General features: G+C 44.1%; 1 protein-coding gene across 4 annotated transcripts in view; it reads left to right on the forward strand.

Annotated features, from left to right (window-relative positions):
• DAAM1 (dishevelled associated activator of morphogenesis 1) overlaps positions 1–13,068 on the forward strand; it is an 896,952-nt gene that overhangs the window by 552,072 nt on the left and 331,812 nt on the right. For all 4 annotated transcript variants that reach the window (XM_069638889.1, XM_069638892.1, XM_069638891.1 and 1 more), the window contains one exon: positions 11,311–11,400. In XM_069638889.1, the coding sequence (XP_069494990.1) occupies positions 11,311–11,400 (90 nt within the window). The remainder of the gene's footprint in view (positions 1–11,310; positions 11,401–13,068) is intronic.

A 13,068-nucleotide genomic window follows, 5' to 3' on the forward strand; every position in this document is an offset into this window, starting at 1 on the left:
CTTCTCTTCCTAGGAGAAGCAGTATTAGCCTGGCCAGGCAGGCTCCTTCATTCGTAGTACACACCCACCTCAGAGCGGCTCCAGAGTCCACATCCCCAGACCACCTTCTGCAGGTTTGAATAGGAGATGGCCACAGATAGACTTCTGCCACATAGACTGCTTTAGGCAGTGCGTTTTGTGCATACAAACGTGTTAGAAGGGGCACGCTACCTTACGGTCAATGACCATGTAAATAATTCTAGACCAACGGTGCACAACCTGCTTTGCTGGAGGGGTGGATGTAATTTGCAAACCTTCTCTGGTGGGCCGGACTGCCTAAGAGGATCCTGCAGGCTTTCTATGCCCAAATTAAGTGTGATAAATGGCATATTCTGAAATGGATGTATGTACTTTATTGTTCTATTTCTTAATTGTCAGAGAAAATTCTGTAGTATTTCATAGGAACATAATAAACATTAATGTTTGTTAGCGGAAAGTACTTGAGGCCCGAGGTTAACAAAACAAGGATGCTGAAAAAATAACTCCTATGGTGCACTGTTCTCCTAACTGGGATTGTTTTCTTTTGGGCAGCTTTTTAAAGAAGGAAAATGCATAGTTTCACTTATCCAATACCATGTTCCATGTCAACTGTAATGTTTATCATAACCACAATGCAAGCATCTGAAGAAGAAACATTTTACCTATGTAGAGTTTGAGATACTGTCTCTTTAAAATGCAAGTATTGTGTGCTTTAGGAGTTTTTACAGATTTTTGAGGAAAACCACTGCAGCTTCCGAAATTGGCAATTTTTGGAAGTCCATATGCCAAACACTTAGCATTCACTGTTTGTTCTAAAATGCCTGCATTGACGAAGCACTTGGGTTGGAGATTTTCTTCTCTTAAACAAGAATGAAGTTGTCAGCCTCTGTTATTTATGTGTTGCTTCATTTTCTCTCTAACATTTAGAGAGGAAATGAGCAGGAAAGGGCTGCACCTTATTCTTGAACTCCACTGTCCTGGAGGGCCATTATTAATGAGGGAAAGGGGTGCATCTGGCCAATGCGGTATGTTGTACACCCTTGTTCTAGACTATGCTAGTGCTAGAAAGGATTCTGCAAAACCTGCTTTGGTGCCCTCCCATTAATCGGATTGTAAAGCTGCATATTGAGTTTTTTTGGACTCAATCCTAAAATGCTCACAGGTGACCAGCAGTGATCAATAGTCCTTAGTGTTGTGCCATTGCGACCCTCAATCTCCAGCCCCTTCCATTACTGGCCATCTAGAAGTCCAAGCAAACCTTGCTGTATTCTACCTTTTCTTCCATCGCCCCCCGTATCAAGTATAATTACGGATTCAGAGCATCTCCATTTCAGTAGGATGTTTCCAGTGTGCACAACATGAATTACCGGAGTATGATTTGTTTTTTATATAGCATTTTAATCTAAAGTGCTTTACATAGGACATATTTTACATATATTACTATTATTACCCAATAGAAATTGCTACTCATTTATCAACCTCGGAAGGATGAAAGGTTGAGTTGGCCTTGCTGGGATTTGAACCTGCGACCTGCATATCGACCACGGATCACAGCAACGAGCACTCAACCCGCTGAGCCACCTTACCTGCTCGTAGCCAGTTGTCCAACTGATCTTTATCAATCATGTCGAACTCCTGTAGCATTTCTCTTCTTTGCTGATGGCAATTTAGCAGGGTCCCACACTAGCATTCTAAAATTGCATCTTTTCTCACATTACTTGTTTTAGCAACAGTGAAAATATTGAATTTTAAAAACTACAGTGCTTTTTTATATCCATGCACTGGGCGGCTTGCATTCTTGGTTTCGTTGCATCACCTAAAACATGTCTGGGGCCGAGATTTCTGCACTTGAGACTAAGGTCTTCCAACCATACTCTTTATTGCTGCTGTTTTACTTGGTGTATCCTACGATCTTGCGCTCCCTCAAAATCCCTTAGTGCTCTCCCTCCCTCTCTGTGCTCTCCCTCCCTCTCTCTGTGCTCTCCCTCCCTCTCTCTGTGCTCTCCCTCCCTCTCTCTGTGCTCTCCCACCCTCTCTGTGCTCTCCCTCTCACTCCCACTCTCTATGCCGCCCCCGCCCTCCTCTCCCCTGCCCGCCCTTCTCTGCCCCTGCCCACCTCTCTCCCGCCCACTCTGCTTGCCCCCTCCTCTCACTCCCCTCCCCCACTCTGCTCGCCCACCCCCCTCGATCCCCCCTCCCGCACTTGCTCTCCCACCCCCTCCATCCCCCTCTTTGCTTGCCCTCTCCCTCCCACCCTCTTTGCTCTTTCTTTCCCCTACCTCTCTCCCATCTCTTCCTCTTCTTCCCCCCTTCCTACCATGTGGCTGTCAGGTGCACAGTTGCGAGAGACCCGCAGACATTCCTCACAGGTGCACGGCCAGAGGAACAAAAGCATATCTTGGTGGCTGCGTTTTTCTTTTTTTCTTTTTCAAAAAGCAGCTACTAACAAAACAAAAATGAAATTATTTAATTGTACTATTATTTGTGAAATAGCTTTTTTTAACGATCACTCCCAGTATGTGGTGTTCGAAATAAGAATGTTCTACCTGTCTGAGCAAAGCACATTATCAAAACCTAGAATAACAATATACATTATTTTCTGACCACGATTATCATTACAAGATGGACAGTCTGGTATACTCATGTTACAACGTTTGGCCATAATCCTAATCCCATCAGAAAAGGCAAAGAGGATAAGGGAGCCAACCAGGGGCACTAAGCTGGTTTACATAAAATCAAAGAGAATTTTGGGAACATAATGACCTTTTTATTTGACAAATATGTCTGTGATAACAGGGTTGTTTACTAGAATCACAAAATGCACCATGGGCATAGCGCTAATTTCATTTTTCATAGTATTATATAGTTTGCAGCACTGAACCATATGCACTGAGTCAGACAGCTTTAGGATTTGGATGCAAGGGCTGCGACATCGGCCACTCCATCGTGGTCCAAAACCTTGACAGTCTTAGTTTCTCAGGGCTCTCCGTAGCTCTATTGCCCTCTATTAGGCATGCATTCTTCCTGCTTGGGTTTATAAAGCTTCTGTAACCTCATCAGCTTCCCCAGCTTTGCTTATCAGTATTCTTATTTCTCAATTGTGTTCTCTCCTCGGGAGTGTAGCTTCCCTTCTGTCGCTCTTTGGCAATTGCACCTCTTTCACAGAGCTCAGGGGTTTGGGCTCCCTCTGCAGTCTCGTCTCAGTGTCCGTTACCGAGCCCTAGGCCCACCACAGCTTCCTTGTGGTCGTGCCACCAGATGAGGGTATCGGGTAATATTGTCCCTGTATATAATGTCACCGTACATATAGTCATCAGGAAACTGCATAGGCGACATTATATATGGGGACAAAATATGGGGTAAATGGGAGCGGGGGTTCCTCCGAAATGTCCGGGGTTGCAGGGGTGTCCCCTGCATGTTCCTTATGATGTCTCCACAAACAAAACGTTGCCATTCTTGTATGGTGCCATTTTTGCGGGATATTATCACATGGAACCGAGATGACTGTTGCTTCCCAGTCCCTTTCCCGACCTTGGCCTCCTGGTCGGTCAGGACTCCGGTCTTCCGGCACCCGGCTAGCGATTCGCTCGCTCACCATGCCACTGCTGTCTCTGTGTTCTAGCATGGTTCTGCCCCATCGGGACGTCTTCCCATCAGAGGCTTGCCTCTGCGTAGGATTCTCTCTCCTCCCTGCGTAGGAATTTTTCTCCGATTGAAAGTTCCTCTTGGTTTTATGTATGTCATCAGACCTTGTAGATTTCAGGCGCCTTCTAAGAATAAAATATGAACTCGTGGCACATTATTTCCTTGCATGAAAGTGCACCAAATGTGTATGTCATAACCCAGTCGAGAGTAAGGCAGGTGAAAGCAAAGTGTTTTCATAATCCATGTCGGCACTTGGTTAGGATTCGCACAGTGGAGTGAAGAAGAGGTCTTCAAGGGTGGATGCAAAGCGCTCACCATGCTAGGCCGCTTCCGCTTCTTTTTTGTTTTTTTTTGCTTTCAAGAAAGCGAGCAACCCACTCGGTGAGCAGAAAAAGGCACCAATAAAAGCTACATCTTTCACTGCTTTCCAATGAAGGTTAATGTGCTGCGTGTTCAGAGCTTCAGAAGGGTTCCTGGACTCTGGGAGGAGGTAGCGTTCAAAGGCACGGCTCTCAGGCAGCCGAGCAAACCGTTTGATGGTGATTTATGACAGCCACCTTCCCAACAGTACAAAGGCAACTTGTACTTCTAAGGGGCCTTTTCACCAATACATCTGCTTTTAATGTCGCTAATAGACGTGCAGAAAGCCCATGTGTGGCTGCCGAGATGCAGGTATCATTGTACTGATAACTGCATGTAGACTGTGCTCCTGCCCTGCCACGTGCAAGAGGCGTCTGAAGCGAAACGCGCCTGGAGTGCTGTGGGCAGGTATGCAATCATTGCAGCTCCGCCCCCTTCCATTGAGGTGAATCTGGGTTGTCCTGATACTGGCTCCGTGTTCACTAGTTGCGCCATGTCTGCTGTACTTTTTTGTTATTAGCACACAGCTGTCCTTTTCATGGTCTCCAGGTGCTCTGGCGGATCGGAGTGAGAGGGACGTGAGTTTGGGGCGAGGGAGAACGCTAGACAGCTTTGCTTCGGTTTTATGTGCAGGGCATGTGTGCACTGAGCAATGCATATGTATCTTTCTAGGTATCCTGCGTCAAGAGCAATGAAGCATTTGTCTCCAAACTAGAGCCTTGCAAGATCTTTGTGGCAGGATGCATTGGGCAAGTCTGTGTGCAAGTTCACTTCAGAGTTTTGTTGTCTCTCGCCTGTTTTTAGAGTTTTCTGTGTGCAAGTGGCTTAGGTCATACGAGTACAATGTTTTGAGCTTAGAGATTGAAAACCTGTTAGTTGAAAAGATTAGCGAGGGGCCTTTTGCTTTATCCATCCAGTGTAGCCATGGCTATGGTGCATAGTCTGGTGGGTGATGGTGGGCCAGTATGGCATTCCTTTGGGTGGTGGGGTGGAAGGGAGCCTGTTTGCCTTTCTTTTTGAAAAATTGGTCGATGTTCAGGCCTCAAGTAGTTTTCTGTTTATCTTGCTGGGTTGTTGGTTGTTGCTATTTGGGTTTTGGTTGGTGGACAATTTATTAGTGGTCTCTGGTATAGCGCATTGTCTCCAGTGGTACATCACAGCTGGACCTTGGGTGATCTTTGCTTGCATGAATTTGGGTCCCCAGCCCTGAAGAGCTCTGTGGGCAGAACAGAGTCCTTTGACGTGTTTAACAGGTAGCCAATGGAGAGTTCTTAGTGCTAGATTTGTCCTTCTGTCGAGCCTGAGCAATAGCCCTTTTTTTAGGGGGTGGGAGGGTCGTCTGGCATGCCCAGGTATGAGCTGTTCGTATAGTAAATAAATTCTTCAGATGATCAGCGCTGTGATGAAAATGTCCTGTGCAGGAAGGTGATGAATATGGTATGTGTGATTGAGCAAAGCTGGTAAAAGCATTTCCTTATTAGTACGTTAATGTGGTTCTGAGGTTGCTCACTGTCCATGAGGATCCCAAGAGTCCAGTTTACTTTTGAGATTCTGGGGCAGGTGCCCATTCCCGTAGGCCAAGGTAGAGCTGCTTCTGGTGCTGCATTGAGTGAGACAATCGTGATTTTTGTTTTGTCCTGTTTGAGTTAAGTTGTTGTCATCCATGAATTTACTGGTCTGCTTTCTGATGGAAAATCACAAATAACTGGTCTTTCAGGTTATTGGGTATGCATGAAAGTAAAGCATTTGGCAGCAGTTAAGTACAGCTGGGCAGATCCACGTTGTCCATGTTTTTACTACGCATCTCACTCAGACTGGGCCCTAGCCCTAACATTCCTCATTAAGTCCCAGGTATCTCCTGTATCTGGCCAAGTCCTTGAATTTATTTACTATTTTTGTTTACTCCAACTCAGTATGCCTTCCATGAAAAATGATCCATGTCACACCCGAGGTTACTCTGGGTTTCTAGGTTCTGTTCTCTATTTGTAGGGGTCGTCAGAGGTCTATTATACAGATTGAACATGCTTCCCCTCGTGTCCTTTCAGAGATGTGACCGCTGACCGCCTAACCTAATACTCCAAATGAGAGATGGCTTGTGATTTGACTGGTGGTAATGCAAACTCTTTGAAGATCCAGTTGAATAGCGAATCTGCGAAGGACCAGCAGTAATGGCTTGGTCAAAGACTGCGCTTTCTAATGCTAGCAGGGCTCTGCAACCTGCAGCACTCCAGATCCTTTGCACTACGACTCCCATGGTCCCTCAACATAGACTATACTTGCTAGAGGCTGATGGGAGGGTTGTAGTCCCAAATATCTGGAGAGACCAAGGTTGCAGACCCCTGTGCTAGAAGCTCAAAATAATCACTAGATGAACATGAGGCCATAAAGTTAATGGAGCTTTCCATCTGCAGACACATGTTTTGGTTGTCTGCCCTTTCACTTTCATCATCTTGTGCTCAAAAGCAAGTATCACCAAATATTGGGAATAGCCGGAATAACTAGCATTAAACTCTAGATGTAAATAAGCACATTTACATAAACAGTAAACCTAGCCTGAACACACGAAAGGTTTACTACCACAGACATGTTACTTTATTACACAGCAAAATCTACACATTAAAATACATTGTGGTGTGACCTCACACAGCGTGCACGTTCTAGGATCCTATTTTATTGTAAGCACACTAGGCTTAAAGCATGGGGTGAATGCTCCACTCTTTTAATATAAGTGATGTATAGTTCAAAGAATCGGTGTTAAATGGTCCAAGTGTGGGATGTTGAGCTGTTTAATGGTCTCTCCTCATTTTGGTAACGGGTGTGAAAGACAACAATTACAAGCCTAAATAAGTTTAACTGTTGTCTTAAGCCACACGGAATACACAAAAAATAATAACATGGAGTATCAGCGTAGTCTAATAATGTTTTTTTAATTTTTTTATTTTTATTAAACAAAATAAGCTTTAACCTTTTTATTACAGAAATATATTTATTTAGCTAGTGCATATTTTGGATCTTAATTTCAAGTTTACTTATTTCCTGGGGACAAAAAAAATACACCGAAACCAAAGTATTTTTAATGGATGACATGTACAATCTATGTTCATTTACTCCCTTCTCATATAAATGATGTCTTGGCACATAGAAATATGGTAGTCTTTTTTAAATGTATTTTTTTTTACCTTTAATCATTAACCTTAAAATTGATCATGTATGAATATTGAACTATTGATAAATGCTATCTAAAAACGATATTTACAATAAATCTTTCATTGTTGTTCAGGACAAATCGTAATCAAAAAGCCCTTTATAGATCAACGTATGCTTTTACGCTTTAACGGGTATTTAAATTATATGCACTAGCAATTCCTCTCTCCATGTTGCATGCCCTCCACCCGCCACAATGAATTTGGACACATATTGGAACAAGTCAAGTATTGTTTCCAATACTCCTCAAATACTTCCTATCTTCTACTCCATGTTTGATTGTAGGTTTCTGTACCGTTAGTGAGTGCACAGCTACTGCAACTGTCAAAATACCTTTCACAGGTCTTTTACCATGCAACAATCTACCACCCTCTGAACACAAGTCCCTTTTTATCCTTTTCACCTGCCATAAGCATCACGGTCGGATTAATTATTTTCCTTCAAATTGTTTTATTAACATACAGTAATATTAACATGGGGGCCCTTCCACAAAATGTTGGGGGTATATGTTCCCTTAACCAATGTGACGCACCAATTACACTACACAATTTGTAGTGTATTACATCCTCCCAAATGCAGGGTTGGGTTGAAAGATGAAGGAACACATGTAACCATAGCCAGCGTTGTACCCTTTGCCTTAAGCCACCGAACTGGCCAACCTCCCTCGTGGTCTCCAAGCACTTCAAACAAAGGACAGTCAGATGAAGAACTATGCCTTCTGTATACCACAGCATTTCGGATGTCTGTGATTAAAATCTAATCCGATTTTATCGCGGGTGAACTAGGCAAGGCTGATATTTTCACGTAGCGAACATTTTGTAGGACTTTATCGCCTCCACCCCTTTACCTCTTATGATTACCCTTTAATACCCCCACCTACCTGCATTCTCCACTCTGCGTCTGGCTTCTTCCTATGACATCAGTTCCATCTCCCAATTATGGGCGGTGTAAGAATGACATGGTATCAAGAATAGCTAAACGAAAATGTGATGGCTGGAAGATTTTGAATGAACCATAACCAAGGGCACAGGTTTGGGCAACCCTCCATCCAGACCATGGTTTTTTAGCCTGCCAAGCCATTACAGAAGGGGAAAAACATATGCAAATCAGGCTTGGTCCAACCCCAAAAGGGGCAGTCCAGCCCGAACTGCAAGGTCACATCCCTTCTGCGCGAGACCACGAGCATCCCCAGACATGTTTCAGCCTTGTTGGGTGTCATCAGTGAGGAGTAGCTTGGGTCTCTAGGCCCGGCAGACTCGGGTCCCACGTCTGAGCATACCAGTCCCACTCGGGGTGACTTTAGCAAAACGAAAATGTGATGGCTGGAAGGTTTTGAATGAATCGTAACCATGGACACAACTCTGGGCAACCCTCCAGACCATCGCTTTTCAGCCTGCCAAGCCATTCTAAACCATACGCAAATCAGACTACAAGCATCCCCAGAAAGTGCAGAAGGGATGTGACCTAGCAGTTCAGGCTGCACTGCCCCTTTTGGGGTGGGACCAAGCCTGATTTGCATATGGTCTTTCCCTTTCTTTAATGGCTTGGCAGGTGAAGAACGATGATCTGGAGGGTTGCCCAGAGCATTGCCAGAGGTTAAGATTCATTCTAAACCTTCCAGCCATCACCCCTTTGTTTTTGCGATGGTATCAAGAATAGACACACAAGTGATCAAAGTTCAAGGGTGTTTATTAAACTGTATAGGTAGGTTGGAAAAACGCGTGATCTAAACCTAAATCTATTTGTATTTGTATTTCTATTTTGTTTATTTGTAGATCGCATCGAGCCCTGGGGCAACTGAGCGCTATTCTTACTTTTATTTTTTTATTTTTTTACAGTTTTGCATTCTTTTTCCAGTTTTACATAGTTTTGCAGTTTTACACATAGCAAAGCAATATATACAGACGAATCTAAGATGGGAGCAAGCTACAACCATCAAATAAAAAGGCAGTCCTAGTGGCGTCATGTCAAATAAAAGGGCCTATAGTAAGAAAAACCTTTTGCTAATCCTTACGCTAAAATACAAAAGAGTGGGATAGGGTTCACAAGAAAGAAAAGTGTTCACAAATGAGTCAGGATGTGTTCGCCGGGGGTCTCCCATCCCCACGTTTTGAGCGCAGGAAACGGCGAAACTCGTGAGCACAGCACACTCTCGAGCTTTCCCAGCATGATATAACTGTTCCGGTTCACGTATCGGGACCCTCTGTGGTTAAGTCTCATTTCTATAAAAAGTCTCTTGCCCCCAAGTGTCGCTTTCAAAGTTTAAAGTCCCAAAATATAGCAAAAGAGCTGAAGGGCTCTAAGGTAAAGGGAATTTAGCACTTGGGTGAGAATTCTCCCTAACAGCGTGCTGTTGCACTTACCCTAGGTGGTTAGTGTAAGTGATGGTCCGTCCCGCTACGCTGCATCAGTAGTGTTGTGGGAAGTGCTGCACGTAGATCGTTAGAGGCGTGTGACTCAGTGGGGGGGCTATTTAGTGCACAGCACCTGGGGTCTGATTTCTGCTAAGCTGGGCATAGTAGGTCTTAAAACACGGGCCTTTAGACAGTGGCCCGGCTTCCGCCTACCGGCCGACACTATTGACTGAAGTAGGGGGCGCTGGCCAATCAGCTGGAGTGTTGTGATGCTCAAAGCAACTATTTGCGAGGTGCAATAAATGCGGCCTCCATTTTGGGAAGTTGGAGAGAGTCTTGCGTGGGTCGGGAAAAGGAGATGCACACTAAATGAGTCAAATTCAAACCACGTTGTGGCTTAATATAGCAATGCGAATATGTGCACAAAGCAGTGGCACAATTTACAAACTATGTCTGAATCGGGTGGGAGGAGTGCTTGAGTACCGTTAAATATCACCAGAAGTATTGAGATCCACGGGATGCTATCTCTTTCTGCCGTCGATGAAGAGGGACTCCTGATGGAGAGTGCTCCTGCCCTCCTGGCGTAATAAGCCTTTAGTTTTGAATTCCAGTCATCTAAACATTTATTTCAGGCGACCTACATGACCTGATACAGTATACCTAATTATATTGTACTTGCCAAGAGGACAGTCCGTTAATCCTGGTGGATATTAAGACAGAGTTGCTAATGCATAAATACTATTTGGAGCGCAGATATTCTATTGCTCAGTTTCAAGAAGCTTGAAACAGTTTCACACTCCCTTTGCCTGCCTTGAATACTTGAATCGTGATTAGAATACTGTATGTATCCACAATGGCTATTCCAGGTTTGTTGTGTCCTGGGATTGATGGATTATCCCAAATGGATGTCAACCATGATTTTTTTCCTATGGCTGCTGTCTTTTCTATAGGTTCCTTCCCGATGCTAATTACCCCTGCTGTTTGTTCATGAGCCCCAATCATTTCATGCAATAGGTGGCAGCTCCAGTGGATCCCATCCCCTACAGACGCAGCCTCTCTCCAAGTACTCCTGAATACGGATGAGATGATGTACACCAGCCACTTACTACCATTAGTGCTGCCATTTTGCTTAGGTCCAGATGTCGGGCATTGGTATCCGAAAGATTTAGATAATGTGAGGGTGAGAAGTGATGGTTAAGTAGACGGACGGGCGAGCGGATCTAAAACTAAATGGGAATGATGGCTTGATAGGAAGGCACATGGATGGCTGGAAAGGTAAAGTATCGATGCTTCTGATGATAGGATCGATGGGAGTGATGGAAGGATAGATGGGGAAAGATGCTCAATTGATGAGAAATTCAGCGTGGCAGAACATAGTATGGAAATAGTGGTCGAATTAATAAATAGGTAACAATTGTAATCATTCTTATCTATTTCTTGCCAACCGCGGGACGTGTACACAGTTGCAATTAATGAAAAGCAACATTCCTGTACTATTTGCACATACACCAATGTTGCCTAATCGATGCTTATGTAGCATTGCAAGGTAAAAACATACGAAAGACCCATTTCACTGGACTGATTTTCCGATAGGGTCCAATTTGTTTTCTCAACCAGAGACTTACTCTTGCTGTGGTATAATTTGGCACATCACTGGTAAATCCTGACCTGCATTTTTCTTGGTCGTCTGTTTGGCGTTAACAACCCGCTTCATTTTCTGCTTCTCTAGGATGAACTTGATCTCCCAGACAAACACAGAGAAGCCATGTTTGCACTTCCTGCCGAGAAAAAATGGGCGATATATTGCAGCAAGAAAAAGGTAAGGCTATGTCTGTCTTCAGCTTAGTTTTTGTCTTTTTTTACTGTGGAGCCCATGTTTTAGAGAAGTCTTACCAAACAGGTTGGGTGATAACAGAAAGCAAGCCTTTGGGAGTGCCTGAGTGAGTGAGAGGTAAGACAATTAAAAGTTCATCAAACTTCAGTGAAGAGGCAGGAGCTCTTCACCTTGAAAGAGGCGCTTTTCGAAGTCTCTTTGGGGGGAATCAAGGTGGTAATGTGTTCTAGGACAAAAAGGGGGTTTTCGGGTGGTGAGGTGCCAGGAGGTACTTTAAGCCAGTCTTATGGGTGGTGAGAAAATGTATCGTAGTCCTTGAAGGGGACGGGTCAATGGTGTTGAAAGCTAGGATGGGCGGCGCTATGGACCGACTTGCCTACTAACCTAGTGAACCTGTGTATGACTTGTAGACAAATGATTATTGCTGGGTCATCCCAGTCTTGTAATGGAAGGAAAGTACATTCTTTTAAGATGGTTCAGCTAATTTAATAGATCGTGTTCTAATGATGGTCTTCTCTGTTACTCCATTTATGGGTGTGTTCGTCTCCTGGAAATCAGAAATGCCAGGAGAAGTCTAATTAGTGTTGAAACTGGCAGACATACCTAAGTCTGTACAGAGACGCATTCATCAGGATGAGAAAGTACTTGCTGAGAGGCAAGTTCTTAAACCATGTGTTCCGGGTCTCCATGGGTGCACCCAATTATTTTCTCTAATAGGAGTTTGGCTTGGGCAGTATTACAATTGTTTCTTCATTCATAGGACAAATAGATTACTAATGGCTTTGTTGATTAAAAAAATCTTGAATTGTAAGAATGGTCAAATTACGCAAAGTACTTGCTTATGTTACAGATGGGTTTAAGAATGCTTGAGTCTTTGGGTAGATTTTAAGAACCTTAATGCAGATCACAGCCAACCAAATTATTAACTATTTGCTTTTGCAGAAAATAGGGAAGAGGTGAATGTAGTTGAATAGATAGAAGGTACAACTAGAGTATCCCAGTGGAAGTAGGTGTTTGGAAAGGGCCCTAGAGCTGTCTCCCCTCTCTTAACCAGCCATTCAGCCAACGGTTAATGTTACGGATCGGTAGCCCCTACTGTCTGATGGCTTGTTGTCACTAAGGATGTTTTCCGTAAGAGGAGGCGAACTAACATCCTCTGAGACTTTCTCAGCTGTCCGTACTTCGTCCCAAGATTAGAATTCTATAGGAAAGGGGAAGTGCCTTCTCCAGCATGGGGTCTGGCATGGATTCAAATACTCATGAATATTCCCCGTCGTCAGGCTGGGAATCCTCGGTAAAGGAAAAATCAGTTTCAGTTTTGTTTCTGAACTGTCTTTCTCCTAATAACCAATCACTGGTCTCTTGGTCATACTGACCCCCAGCCAATGACTGCCCTCTACATAAGCCCCTCCTCTGGCAGCCATCTTCAGATTTTTAGGGCACGTTCAAGTGTTGGGAGTCCTAATGCTTTAGCTCTCAAGCTTTTACTGCGTTTTGCGATTTTTCAAAGAGTTTAATCTCATTGTTTCGGTCAATCGAGCCTCAAGCTCCACCGTTTCTACTTCCGATCAACGGGGACCCGTTTTGGAATTTTCTACGCCCCTCAAGGGCAAAGTTCTCGTCGAGTTTCGCTTCTTTGAGGATTCCGGAAGA

This window comes from Ambystoma mexicanum, chromosome 14 (assembly GCF_040938575.1).
Source record: "Ambystoma mexicanum isolate Mex_15411 chromosome 14, UKY_AmexF1_1, whole genome shotgun sequence".
NCBI lineage: Eukaryota > Metazoa > Chordata > Amphibia > Caudata > Ambystomatidae > Ambystoma > Ambystoma mexicanum.